A 15409-nucleotide genomic window follows, 5' to 3' on the forward strand; every position below is an offset into this window, starting at 1 on the left:
ATTGCTGTTGTCACTCAGGAAAAGCCTTTAAAATCATCATAGGCAGCTGTCTAAATCTTCAACTCTCAGTATGTGCTATCAAGCAAGCAAAAAGAATTAAGAGAATTATGAGAGTGAGTGATACGGGGAAAAATCATGCTATTCTGTAATTCCCTGGTATACACACAGTTTGAATACTGCTTACAATTCAGGTCAGTCTGTCTTAGAGTAGAAAAGAATTGGAAAAGATACTGCGTATGACAATAACAGTAACTCTTGGATAAAGAGGGACTGAATTGATTAGCTGAGAAAATTTCTGAGGGAAATGATATAAATTTGAAAGAACTGGTGCTGGGAAAGAGTAGAGAAGTTACTGCTTCTTGCCAATCAAGAAAAAAAGATTTAATTAAAACTTCAGGTACTGAGCATAAACCCAGTGTGCTTTCGTGATGTACATTCCTGAATTACAAAACTGTATTTGCTGTGGGTTGTTGTAAAGACCACAAGTAAATGACTTAGAGGAGTGAGGATAAATCCCCAAGAGTCTATTAAAAAACCTTATGCAAAAGCCTATATAAGCTACCATTTGCAGGAAGGTAAGACGATATACTACAAAAAAATTGCCTTCCTCCCTGCTCTTCCTACCTCTCTCCTCAAGCATATACTACTTACTAGTGTGGAAACTGGATATTATACCAGGTAGTCTTTGGTCTGCCCTTGTGCTGAAGTTAGTATGTTCTATGGAAGAACCAAGAGTTGTGAAATATGTTGGTGCTGAAGAATGGAAGTGTCCTACAAACTAAGCATGCGTGTATGTGGAGATCCACCTTGCTCATTTTCTTTAAAATGCTTTGAACTCCATGTGAAGTTCAAGTTAGATAGGATGTAACCCTGGTCACAACCGACAGCACGAAAGAAGGCACAATAAGAGAATTTATTAGGCACTAGGAAGTACATTGAAAAAGGAATATTCTAGACAAAGGAGATGAGCTCTGTCTTGAAGTAAATACAGGCTATTGTGATGTGAAATAAGGAAAATCTAATTCTTTAAACCTAAAGATGCAGTAAAGCTAGCAGGGCACAGAAGCAAATAAATCAGATGATTCTGATATATAATATTACAACAGCTGTTGTGTCCAGTAAGGATATCTTGAAAATTACAGCAGAGCCAGAAGGGAAGCAGGATAAGAGCATAGATAAGAATTCTGAAAAAATCAACACACTTGCAGATGAAGGAACTGAATTTTTAAAAAGCCATCAAGAAAAAATAAATGTTGCGTGCCTTCTCTCTCTCAATATGGATATACATTATAGATAACCAAGAAGTTTAAAAGCCAGAACTAGTGAACTCAAGTGTCTTATACTTGATGAAGATCTTGATGTAACAAGCATTGCAAAGACCCGGTTGGATAATTTAAAAACAACAGAGAGAATTGAAGTCTGTCTTAAAAATTGTACTTTCATACTTCTAGCTGTGTGTATGCACATAAACAGATTAAACTGTCTCCTTGTGTGCCTTAGAGAAACAGTATAATAAGTTGATCAACTGTTTCATGAAGTGTTACTTTCTGGAATATACAAGCAAAAAAAAATTATTTTTACTTGAGGAATTTAAAAGACAAATTTAGTTAGCTTAATTCAGAATTGCAGCACTTAGCTGGTTTTGGAAGATGCCTTCCAAAAAGCTCAGATACTGCAATAGAATATCTCTATCTCCAGAGCAGCCTAGTTCTTCAAGTATTTAAGGTTTAAACACTCCTACTAAGCAGTGACTGGATCAGACTTCTCAGAAAATGCTATTGCAGCACATTCAGTTCCTTTTGTGCAGAAATAAATTGAATAGTTGTTGGCTAACACACAGAATGCCCTAGGGCTGTAGGGTCTCCAACTGAGAATTCTCCCATACTAAACAAAGAGAATCTCGATCCTAGCTAGTTCTTATCTACCAGTGATTTTTTGTGTTTCTTTATTTACAACTTGTGGAAGAGGAATGCAAAGTGTTTCCACCTGTGATAGCACATTCGGGGCATTCTGTTGAAGACAGGTTTGAAACCCCTTCCAGCTGTGGAAACCATTGGATCATTGAAACCACTTTTTGCCCTGTTTGCCCGTACCAATTTATACCTCCTGGTGTTTTTTGTGGATGTCAGTGAATGAGGCTCAGGCTTTTTTAAAGGACTCTTTAGGCGTATATTTACAAGAGAAAACTCTTGGTTATGTATTTGGAAAGCTAAATGGTAGGTATAGAAGTTCGTTGAAGAAAAGCTTACTAAAATAGCCTTGATGCAGTGAGTAAAGAGACATGTGAATTGTCGAAGCATTAAGAAGGAAGAATTGAATTAGAAGAGTTGATATCAAATTAATTGATATAAATTTGCCAGCAGCATGAAGCAGTTAAGTGCTTTCTGTACTTTGAACCTTGTAACAGGATTCCTAGTGTTTCTTGTAAGTTAAAAGGTACACTCAGTGACTGTGGTGTGACAAAGGAGTTATGTATTGATCTGATAATCTAAAATGCATTCAATTACTGGGCTGTGATGGTAAAAGGCCAAGAGATTTCATAAAGCTCTAAGATCTGTGAATTTTTAGATAAAACCATGTACTGTTACGGAGGTCTGGTATATAGATAATTTTGCACCCATAAAGGTAATTTGGAGAATTATGGAACTATAAACGGCTTGTGTTCCTTAATGGGTTCTAAATTAACAAAGAAAAAGATCTTGGGTAATGGTGTGATTAGCAGGATGGACACTTTCAGTGAGTAGCTGTGGGAAAAAAAGATAGCAATGTGATAGGAAGCATAATTGCTGGAGTGGAGTCAACCAGTGTGTATATATGTGTGTGTGTGCATAATAAAGGTGTGTTTTTAATGTTGTTTACCTGGAATGTTTGCTGTAATTATGATGCCTGATAACACACAGTAAAACAAGGTAATAATGAGAAGCCTGGAGAACCTCTGCTTCCTAACACCCTTCTTTTCCTCTCTTCCCCCACCCCTTAAAGAAGGACTTGTAAATGACATGATAATTTACCATAGAGAAGTAGTGAGGAGAAATGGATGCAAAGTTTATAAAATGTAAATGGTAAAAGGGAAAGTATGTTAGAAGATTGTCTCATATAGGAGTGTGTTACATCATGAAATTAAAAAATCATGAATCAATTACAAATGATTAATTTTTCTGCAGAGTTTTTTATTAGTGTGTTATTGCTTGCCATAGTAAGTTGTTAAGCCCACATTGTGAAGACAGTTTTTCAAAATGTGAATTCTGTAGGTACCAAATCCCAGAATTAAGATTTCTGATGATTAAAAAAGGTACAAATAACAACAGCCCAGGAGAGATCAGGAAGAGAATAATTTTGGGTAAATCATTCCACAAATGCCTGCAGTCAGGTTCTTATCCTACTATGTGGTTTCCTCTGATTCATGTTAAATGGAGTAGTAGACTCAGACAGCCAGCGTTTTGTGTTTTGGTGGTCCTATATGACTCTAATGGTTAACGTGTTACTTCTTAGGCACTTAAGATTTGTATTCCTACTTTCAATTTCTGAATTAGTAATTATGAGTGACTCTTTTTTCCTCTGTGGTATATAAAATTTGTTTTGAATTAATTTTTTTCCTCCTCTTCTAAGGGTTATGTACTGAAGGCTTGTACCGTGTTAGTGGGAATAAAACAGATCAAGACAACATTCAGAAACAGTTTGATCAAGGTAATGACAGATTTTGTTATTTAAAGCCAAAACAGAACTTGAATTCTCCATGGGTTTATTATAGTGCAATATAGAAGGGTTGCATTTTCAAAGTGACTTCCATCCAAAGATGGGATAAATCTTTTTGCACCTGGCTTTAAATGCTATTAAAATATTTTCTAGTTGGTATGCTAGTGTTTTAAAGCAGTCCTAGCTGCTCTTTGTGTTAATTAAAGTTCACCAGTCCTAGGCATTAAGGCATTCACTTCCCCCTCTTATCCCCCTCAAATGTAGTACTTCTTGATACTTATTTCATTGAAAGGTACTTGAACGATATGGATTAACAATTAAATCTTGATAATAAATTTCTAACAAGCTTTCTCATGCTAGAATATATTGGAATAAGATTGGTAGATTATGCTGTTCACTTTGATGCACTGAAGAGAGGGTCAGCGTTATTTTTTTCCTTCTGTTTTCTCATTTAATCTACGATCTCGGTTGATATTTCAAAATTAAAACAATTATTAAAAGTTCTTGGATATTAATCATGAAGTTGAGCCTGTGAAAAATAATAAAATTCCTCCTAGATGATAAGGAAAATAAATGTGCTAGGATTTTAAGCCTCACTATACTGTTTCAGATCATCTGAGTATAATGCTAGATTTTCGTCAGGCACTTTATTAAAGGATGTTCCAGACTTTCAGGAGTGAAGTTTTGAAAAGTAATCTAACATTTCAACGTTTCAGCTTTTGAATACTTTAAGATCTGTAGCTTACAGTGCTTCTTCCACTTCTAGCCTTGGTTTAAAAATTATGTAGCATGTTTTATATATTTTTAAAATTGAAATTTATATTAATACTCTAGTTATAAAACATAAAGGTTCTGTTATTTGGGAATCTCGCAGTCAATTATATGGCCATGTGCGGTCACTGGTATGTTTTGTTGTCCTTTTAAAAAAGGCTTCGTGTGGTCACATGAACACGATCGTATGAATTCTGCAAGTTCATGTGCCCTGTACCTGTTTTTAAGAAAATTTGGGGAAATAGAATTTAAAACTTATTTTTGGGCAACATTGATTAATCAGAAGCCAGTCAATGGCTAATAGAAAGCACTTAAGTCTGCATAGAGAATTAGACAACTGTTTTCTTTGTTTTCACATTTGACAACATTTTCATTTTTAGTGTTTTGAATAAATACTTGTTTTCATAAAATACTGTGAGGAATAACAGCTGTAGATTTTGCTTACATTATTGTTTAATTTTGTTTTACAGATCGTAGTATCAGTCTAGAGTCTATGGGAGTAACAGTGAACGCGGTGGCTGGGGCTCTTAAAGCTTTTTTTGCAGATCTGCCAGATCCATTAATTCCATACTCTTTGCATCAAGAGTTGTTAGAAACATCAAGTAAGTAATAAACAATCTTGTCTTGATCTAATTATGCTATATTGATTGCCTTTATTGCAATTTTTACTTCATTGTAAGTTCAAAGGACTAGCTGCACTGAAATATTTTAAAAATTGCTTAGACATGTCCTTTTTTTAATATTCTTTAAAATTAACAGAACTATATGATGAAATAAATATGTTCTTTTTTTCTAAATAAGTTGTAGCTTATTATTTCTCCTTATCGTAGAAAATTTAATTGGAGAAATCTACCGTTTTTCCATTATGTATTAGCGCTACATATGATGAAAGCTCTTGGAACTGTATTGTAGTTGTTAACAAGGGAAAAAAACCTTGAATTCATAAAGTCTGGCTTTCAAAGTAGGCTTTAGAAATCAGACATATCTATGAAATGTTATGGTAATTATATTTTAATTTTTTCAAATTGTTTTTGACCTCCTTATAAGATGAAATGCTTAATTTTGTTTGCCTTATAAACATTTTTCAGACACTTCAAAGTGAAGTGACTAAATTGCTCCCTTCTTTTAAAGAGTATTTGTCTTGTATTGGCAGCAAACTGTTTCAGAAAAAGACTGTTATGTGTTTTTGCAGGATACAACAGTATTCTTACCATTTATTTGTTCAAAACATGAAAATACTAGTGTAAAGCTAGGGCTTGGGCCTGGACTTGGTTGATAAGAAGCCCATTAGAAATTCTCTATTTTTGGACAATATCTGTAATACCTATTTGTGGTATTTCTGCTGTACTTTTCAGGCAAATTTTTTTTTTTTTAAGTCCATCAGTTAAATTTCAGTCGAAACATGCAATAAGTGGACTTACTATTTTAAAATGCCATTAATAGTGCTTTAAATTTCTATTTGAGATATATTGGAGCATATTTAACATTATTTCTGTAGTACTAAGGTACACAATGCACTCATGTAATAGAGGTGAGCATGTATTTGGTTTTATGATAGAAATCATCATGGAATAGAACCATACATTCTGCAAAATATACTTTTACAATACTTTAGCAGCATTTTCCATAAGTGTTTTAGCAGCAGCATTAGTTGATGTTTGTTTTTTTTTTAATTGCTCACTTATTCCATAGTCCTTTCTTACAGGTTGCTTATTTCCTTTTTGAAGCATAAATAATGTTCCTTGGGCCTGTGAAAATCCCTCTTCTCCTTTAAACAGTTTATTTAAAATAGCTGCACCAGGCTCATTCATAATTTTTTTAATTATTATTTGAATAACTGATAAGCTTAAGATATTCTAAGTTCATGTGAATGTCTTCCTTCCCCCAAATCTTTATGAAACTTCTGAATAAATATTATAGATACATCTAAGTCATAACATTTTGCAAGCCAAGGAAAACTTAACAAGAAATTACTGTCACATTGTTAGTTATCATTCAACAAGCCAGCAATGAGCTAATCAAGTGATTCTTTGCTGTTAAACACAGATAAATAATTTTACTTAAATACAGAAAAGTATTTTTGTGTTTAGATAGTTAGCTCTTCAATGAAAAAGTTACTCTGTGCAGTAGTATATGCAGATAGGAATTTTTATCAAATATTTTCTCACTTGATATTTTTCTGCGGGTATCTTATCTGTACCATTATAGTAGCAAAAAGACTTGGCAACATTTTATTCAGTATGTCTTTCTGGATGTGTCAGAAAATGTCACTTATTTCTACAGAAATCATGGATAAGACAGAACGGCTACACGAGTTAAAAGAAATTGTGAAGAAGTTCCACCCAGTGAACTATGATGTCTTCAAATATGTAATAACGCATCTAAACAGGTTCAGTATTTTTCTACTAAAATTTTGTCTAAGTTGTTACAATTGCAAAAAATATTGTGTTAGTAACAATTAGTTGACTTCTAGAATTGAAAATTTCATGCTGTGTTGCTCGTCTGTTAGTATAAATGTGGAAAATGAAACTAGGAGTTAGGGGTTGATTAGAAAAGGTTTGTATATTCTGTTCTCAGATTTTATAGACATATAAATATCTGGCATCATCGTTACTCTAAAGTTACAGGAATGATTGGTGTACACCACAAAAAAGCTTGAAAGAATAGCTATGCACCAGTTACAGATCTCTGTTTGTTTTGTTTCCTTCCTCCTGCCTCCCAGGAGGTCAATATTGAAATTACAGACTAATATGGGTTTTAAGGGACCTGAGAGTCATTTGGCTTAAACCCCCCCCCCGGCGCACTCCCCCCACCCCTTAAAGCAGGGACAGCTTCAATCAGAATCCAAAATGTAGCACACACAACGGCTGCTGAATAAGTAAAATATAGAACAAAGCTATAAGTAACAGTAAATTGGTTACACTTGCTTCCTAAATCTTGCCTCTTGCATGGAAGTTTAATGGTTTTCTCTTAAAAAATTATTTCTCTACTTAAAAATAGTTTGATATTAGTAGATGTGTGCTACCTCATAATCTGACCCTTTATGTGCACAGGTGTAAACATTCAGTCATAAAAAACAGGAAGAAAAAGACCAGCTTACTCATGCTTCTTTTTCAGCTAAAATGAGATTATTCTCTGAAATCCACTGAATGAGATCGTTAACTATATTATTAAAGAAAAGAATAAGCATTGCCAAAGCTGAAATAACTCCCTTTTTTTTTAACAAAAAACTTTATCCAGTAATCTGTCACTTAAAGATATTGTGATATTTTTTTCTGCACTTTTAGATAGAATCACAGAATTGTTGAGGTTGCAAGGGAGCTTTGGAGATTGTTTAGTCCAACCTCATTGCTGTGGCAGAGTTGACTAGAAAAGATTGCCCGGGATGGTGTCCAGTTGGATTATCAGTATCTCTGAGGAGGGAGACTCCGCATTCTCTCTCTGGGCAACCTATGCTAGTGCTCAGTCATCCTCACGGTCAAAAAGTTTTTTCTTATGCTTAGCCAGAATTTCCTGTGCATGTTTGTGGCTGTTGCTTTTTGTCCTGTCACCGGACACCACTTAGAATTGAGTCTCACTCCATCTTCTTTACACCCTTATTTAAACCCAATGATTAGACTTCCTCTGAGCTTTTCCAGGCTAAACAGTTACAGCTTTCTCAGCCTTTTCTCATTTGAGAGATCCTTGGTCTCTTATTGATCTTTATGTCCCTTCATTGGGCTTGCTCCAGGACTTCCATGTGTCTGTTGTGCTGGGGAGCCTAGAGCTGGACCTTGTACTCCAGATGTGGCCCTTGCAGCTCTGAGTAGAGGGGAAAGATCATTGCCCTAGACCTGCTGGCAGCACTCCTGATGCAACCTAGGATGCCTTTGACCTTCTTTGCCACAGTGGCACATTGCTGGCTTGTGCTCAGTTTGTTTTTTGGCAGGACTTTCAGGTCCTTCTCTGCAGTGGGACTTTCCAGCCAGACAATATTTGTGTATAAACACAAATAAGCTTTTAATGACATTTAAGGTGTTAAATTGTTTCGGACTAGTGTGTGTGTGTTTGGTTTTTTTGCAGGTGTTTATAACAATCTAGCTGGGCATGTAATATGGGGGCAGAAAAGAGACCTTTTAACTTCCCTGTTCAGTCAACAGAGAGAATGTAGGTGGTCTCTATAGCAGTTTGGAAGGAGCCTTCTCTTTTCACTGAATGTATGAGAAACCACTTGTCTCCATCACATATATGACTTGCTAAAACTTAATAAAGTTATCCATTTTCCTTTGCAGAGAAATGGATCAATTTTTCCATTGCAGTCTTGCCAAATACAAATTCAGCCCTAAAATAGATGAAATCATATCAGTGGAGATAATTATTCCATACGTTTACATATTACAGAATTGCAAGATGTACTTGCATGTATCTGAAGTAAAACAAAACATCACACACTTGACACAGTTACCTGAAATGTTTCAATAGTTATTAATGGGCTTGATTGAAATTTTTTTGTGGAAGAGTGGCAATCTCTGAGTTGTCAAAAGTCTTCAGCTGGTCACCTGTTTGTGTAGCACAGCTGAATACACAGTGTCAAGTACTTGGATTGCTGCAAGTAAAAGAGCTAAATATAATTTTGAAAAATCCTGAGTAGGTTCTAATGTGTGCATATCTAGGGACAAATGAAATGTATTAATCATGGAACTTACTGGAGAACGTAAGTGTGTACCCTGGCTTTTGCTCTCCAGTCCACTTGCTTTCTTTTAGTGATGACTGATTTACATCGTGGGTTGCTAGTAACAAAATAATCTTCTCTTAGTTAAGAAAGGCTGTCATTTTTTGTCTCATTCGCAGTGTCGTGTTCAATGGAAAACTACTTGAGCGTAAGCAATTGCATGTGTATGTTGAGGTAGATCGAGGTGCATACAGGATCTTAAAGGGAACTTATAGCTTGTGTTGGATTCACGTTGGCTTTTTGGATGTTGGTTGTGGTTTTATATCTATTCTTTGATAATGGCTCGCTTTGTACATAAAGGCTAACATGGCATAATATGCTTCTGAAGTCTGGGAAAACATAGATGTACAACTTTTAGGGTCTGATCATAGAGTGAGTTTACAGCCTGAAGTTCCTGAAGAGTTTGCAGTGGAGGAAGGTGGCAGGATCAGACTCCTCATTTTTTGTTTTGAGTGAACGTAAAAGGTGAATAGACATTTGCTAAGCACTTACATGAAGATTCTGAAGTAGTTTGGGAAAGTTTGGTAGGAGATGGTATACAGGGTGGTAGGTTTTTGTTTGCCCTTAGAAAGGACAGAGGTAAAGTTTAAACACAGGAGAGAATGAAGTTGATTGTTCATTGTGTTTAATCTAGTTGGGAGCCGCAACTGGGAAAGAGACGCAATGCTTTTCTCCTCCTTTTCTGACTTCTAGCCATGGCTTCACACTGCTTTATTTCTTGGATCTAATGATTATGCAGCTGCAACATATTCTAAAGGAAAACAGAAATAGGGGAAATCTCATTTTCGGTAGAATACACTAGCTGATCTCAGACACCCTGTCGTCTGATGCCAGAAAGTTGATGGAGAGGAAGAAGGAAGGAGTAAGAATGAAACTTCACCTGTTGTCCACAGCAGCACCAGTCTACAGCTAGGTCAGATTAGATTTAAGAAACAATATAGGAGAGACAGCAAGCAGTGACCTCATGACAAGGGGGGAAAAAGGGTGCATGAGAAGACCAAACACATAATCAAATCCTAGACGTGCTTAAGGATGTCAGAGGATATGCATTTTAGCCTATGCAGCTGAAGAAGCCCCTTCAAAGATTTTTAAATTCAGAGCAAAAATGAAAGGAAAAAAGCACTCTGCAAAATAGATGATCTGGCTTTTATTTAAATTTTATTACATAGCAGGTGCTATTTTTTCCCCAGTTTTATAACATATCTTATTGTAGTTTGTTCGCTAATGAAACACTGTTAGAGAGTTTGAAACCCCTTTTGGTGTTTTTCATTGTACTCATTTTAGGGAAAAAGTACAGGCAGTTCTGGTTCAAAACTGATAGATTCATTGTCCCATCACAATGTCTTACACTTAGATTTTATTTAATTCTTGGTAAGTCTTATTCATTGTTCTAGCTCTAGAGTATAGTCTAAGAGGAATTTATACACATAAGAATTCAGTATAGGAAGAAAAGTCTTTAATAAGAATGCTAAGGAAAATGCAAGCTTACATTCGTATTTTTGGGTTCTTTAATCCTAAAAGGATCTTAAAATGTAATTCTTCTGGGAAAGAGATTACAAATATTACTGTCACTCAGAAACAGTATCAAAATATCCTTTGGATCAAACTTGTTCAAAACAGATTGAGAGGCAATATTTGTATTCCCTCATGCTATTTGGAATAAGTAATGTGCATGCTAAAATGGAAGTCTACACTTTATAGTAACCACTATACATGCATTGTAAATGAGTGAAAATATTTTCTTATACCATTAATTCTAGTTTTTGTAGTGTTTCATAGTGTTTACTCTGGTTTTCACAGCTTTTGAATCTTTGGACTACAGCCAGCTGTCAGAAATTCTTGCAGTCTGCTCTTGTTAATCATCAAAATTGTAACTGACAAGTTGCTGAAGTTTTGTTTTCCGTCTGTTTCTGCAGGACAACTGTAGCTCAGTTACCTTTGTACTGTTTACTGTAATGTAGGAATTGCATGTTCTCAGCTGAATGAATATCTTAGGTGTTTGTCGGATTTATCAATACAGGATTTTTCATGTATCTCTCATTAATTACTTCTAGATAAAATTATTATGTTAGCTTAGAATGCAGAGTATTTTTAGAAAAGAAAATATCGTGGCTCTTTTTAGTCTATTACTATCAAAAGCAGTGTGTTTTTTCTGAAGAGGCATTTCATTGTAGGTGATAAATTTAGTAACGGGATGGTTTGTTGTTTTGTCAGTCAAGAACCTGTTTCAGCCCCTGCTTAAAACCAGGAAAGCTCTAGGAGGAGAAACCCATTTGGAAACCTTTCCATTATACATTGAAAATTAAAACAAAATTCATGTGTATTAATATTAGTGAAATTTCCACTGATGGTGTTCTTTACAGCTTGCCCAAATTCTGTTGCTGGCTAGTATGAAAAAACCTGCAGAGATGTGCTTTAATCAACACTTCATTTTTTTGGGAGGGTTTGTGTTTATTTTTAACATGTGATCTCATGTGATACCTTTTTCTTTGACAGCCATAGATGTTACTTAATGTCTGACTGCCCTACAATAAGAAGCCTTTTCTGTCATTTTTCTTCTAGAGATTTTAATGGACGAAATTTTAATTTTATGAAATCCTGTAGCTGATTGAGAGATTTAAAGTTTGTTTATTATTGTCACTTCAGAATGTTGGTGGAACGTTGAATTTCTTTCCTGATGAAAAGCTTAATCAGATTTATATTCGTTAACTATCCAAATCTGGAAAAGTCTTGGTTTCTAAATTTTTCTTCTGCATAATCACTTTAAAAAACCAAGAACAATGGGTTTAATGGGTAGCTGGAGGGAAGTATCAAAAATCTCAAGGTCGTTTAATAATAATGCTTACAGTTGGAGAGCTATGGAAACATTTGTAGTTGATTGCATACCGATTCTGATTCATTCTGTGCATGTCGTTCTCATTTCAGGGTTAGTCAGCAATATAAAACCAACTTTATGACTGCTGATAACTTATCGATTTGTTTCTGGCCTACTTTGATGAGACCTGATTTTGAAAATAGAGAGTTTCTTTCTACCACCAAAATCCACCAGTCGGTTATAGAGACCTTCATTCAACAGTGTCAGTTTTTCTTCTACAACGGAGAGATCGTAGAAGCGCCTAACCCAGTGGCATGCCAGCCACCGCCTTCCAATGCAGTGCAGATGGTGGAACCAATGGTACCTCTGCAGTTACCACCACCACTGCAGCCTCAGCTGATCCAGTCGCAATTACCAGCAGACCCTCTTGGTATTATATAAATAGAAGATGATTGCAGGCAGCCTGGCACTGGACAGTAAAGACAAGCTATAGACATGCATGTTTCAGGATACAGTAATGTACTTCATATTTATGGAAAATAATTCCCATCCAGCTGATTGGACATCTTTTTGTTATATCCCGTACCGTGTTCCTCATTTGTACACACTGCAGATAAAAACTATGTGATAAGCATGACTGGAGAGGTTTAATTTTTAAAAGCAAAAATAGCTATAAAGTACAAAGCTGCTGCTGCATGATACCTTATTGCAATCACTATATCATTCCTGTGACAGTTTGTCACGATATATTGTGAATAAAATTTTTCTATAGAAATTTAATGATTTAAAAAATTACATTTATGGAACATTCAGTGCTTACAGCCTGCTTTATGGCTGTTTTTGTTATTTAACATGCTATTTTTGGCAATTTTATTCACATTCAAGCGTTCTGTGTAAACAACTAAAGCCCAGCTATAGTTTATTTTGTAATCTCCTGGCTACTTATGTGATGGTATGCTTAGGATGGTTTATGGAAGAATGCAAAATGCACTGTTGAGAATTTTACAATCCCTCACCATCCATCTTTACTTGTAAGTAAACCTGTGGACAGTTTGTTAAGGGTGGGTGAACTTGCTTACTATTTCTTACAGCACAATACCAAGGACATGCTTGTTGTAAAAGTGAGTTTCAAATATTGTACAAAAATTTCGATGTTGCCTACTTATTTCTTTATGTTCCATTATTGAACTAAACATTTTGTAAAACTGTTAATTCTGTAAACAGCTGCATGTTTAAAAGATCATTGATGGTCTTGTAAACTTAATCTAATATATTTTAGATATTTTAATTTTTCCCACTTGGGAATACATTTAGTGTTTAGAAAATAGTTCATGACATTTTCATATAAGGTTATATAACTTTTCATACATAAACATGAATTTTGTTGTAGTAAAATTCTCTAAACCAAACAATGTTTTAATCTAGGACTTCAATTAATCTATTCTTTAAATCTATTTTTATGTGACCCTTTAAAGATATACAAAAATGCATTGCTAATACATAGCAATAAATACTTTGGGTACTGACAATTAACCTCTTTGGAGTGTGTATATATAAAATCACATAAACTTGTATTCATATTTTTTTCCTGTGGTATGTTGTACTAAAAATTCAAATGACTGATTTTTTTTTTACTATATTTTTAAATTATCTTTTTTTCATTTATTTTCCTTTTACATTGGTACCAATTTTGCTGTAAAAGAATGCTGCTTAATTTAAACAAATCTTTTGGTTAAATATTTTGTTAGTAGTAAAACATTTAGAAGGTTACAAATTGTAGCAAAGGGGAGACCATAGATAAACACTACCTGTGAGACTTTCCATAGCAGCTTTTTTTCCTTCATGCTCAAGATATACCTTTTTAGGTTTGCATAGAAGAAAACCGTTTTGGCTCATTCAGCTGCTAGAATGTTTTGTGTAGTTTTAAAAGAAAAAAAGAAAAGCTTTATGATGGTCACTGTTGTAATCTTCACTTATAACAAGATTTAAGATCGTCTTGTATGTATTATAGTAAATAGATGATTTTGAGAATTAAGGCTTTTAACAGTTTGATTTGCTCCATTTTCCCAAAATAAAAATTGCCTTTCCCACTTATGTCCTAGGTATTGTACTTCTAATTACGACTTGGATTATCATTCTAGATTACTATGATACCATAAACCCGGCTGCTGTTTGAAGTACATGTATATTATAAATTATCTCGATATTGTGTTATATTCTTGCAAGTAATTATCTTTTCTAAGAAAACATAAACAAAGAAGAAAAGTCAACCCTATTCCTATTGCAAAGCACACAGGAATTAATAGTACAATAAAGTCTGTCCTGTAAATTGTAGTATTCTTAACTTGTTCTACTTTACCTGTTGTCTATATAGCTTTTATTTATAGTTGTCAGTCTACTCTTGGCATGTTTAGCAAAGAAAATGAAACTTCAAGAGTTTTATAAACTATTTCTAGGTTGCTAAAGAATTTATTTTTCTACTGTATATGGTATAGACAAAGCATCACCTGTACAGGAAGCAAGTCTATTTCTAATAGAAGTAAGCTTATAAATAAATGCCAGTCATATCCATATTTAAAAGTTCTATCTATAAAGTATCTCCAGTCTTTGTAATGTGAATTACATTTTAAACTTTCTACAAATTCCTAGTTGTTTGCCATGATATTTACTATCTTTGAGTACTAATTTTTAGAACTTACGTTCCATTTCATGACAAACTTTCATGTTGAACTTCTGATCAGAAGTGTTTGCATTATCATTTATTTCTTGTGTATGATGTTATGGCTACATCACTTCATGATTTTTTAAAATCTTAACGCTTCTATTTGGCCAAATATAAAAGTGTTATTACATTTGCTGGATAAAACATAAGAAATTATAAGAAAGCATGGCATGTGGCGCTCGATTGTCACATAGAAGGGTCCCTGCATACTGTTTGCGTTATAGAAGTGTTATATGCAGGAATGTGGATATGTGTGTATGTGTAATATATACACTTTGATATTTTTTATGTGTTTGTGTGTTTATGTACACAAGCACATGTGCACAGACTTGCATGCACATACACCCACATAGTAAAGTTTTTAAAAGATGCTAGGAAATTACACCATCGTTATTAAAGATTTATAATAGAGCTGTCTCTATTATTATTTTTATTAGTGCTATAAACCGAGGAAGCATGGCATTATATACAAATTCCTCATACTCTGGCTCATGTAGTCCCTTCTAGTTTTAATGAAAATCCGAACAATAATAACTATATTTTTAATGTGAGCATTTTTACAGTAATATCTATCTTGATAAAGATACAAATGTATATTATTTTTGGTTGAGCATCTCAGTGACACTTTATGGAGTAGTTTGTCTTTTCTATGTGATACTGGTATAGACATACTGCAGTGTATTGTCTTTCAATG

At 34.4% G+C, this 15409-nt stretch overlaps 1 protein-coding gene across 1 annotated transcript in view; it reads left to right on the top strand.

The window, feature by feature from the left end:
* ARHGAP5 (Rho GTPase activating protein 5) overlaps positions 1–13215 on the top strand; it is a 49850-nt gene extending 36635 nt beyond the window's left edge. The window contains exons 5-8 of the mRNA XM_086613727.1: positions 3610–3687; positions 4938–5069; positions 6751–6856; positions 12104–13215. Coding sequence (XP_086469853.1) covers positions 3610–3687; positions 4938–5069; positions 6751–6856; positions 12104–12434 — 647 coding nt within the window. The 3' untranslated portion in view covers positions 12435–13215. The remainder of the gene's footprint in view (positions 1–3609; positions 3688–4937; positions 5070–6750; positions 6857–12103) is intronic.
* Positions 13216–15409: the final 2194 nt, after the last annotated feature.

Source organism: Tauraco erythrolophus, chromosome 6 (assembly GCF_009769465.1).
Source record: "Tauraco erythrolophus isolate bTauEry1 chromosome 6, bTauEry1.pri, whole genome shotgun sequence".
Classification (NCBI taxonomy): Eukaryota; Metazoa; Chordata; class Aves; order Musophagiformes; family Musophagidae; genus Tauraco; species Tauraco erythrolophus.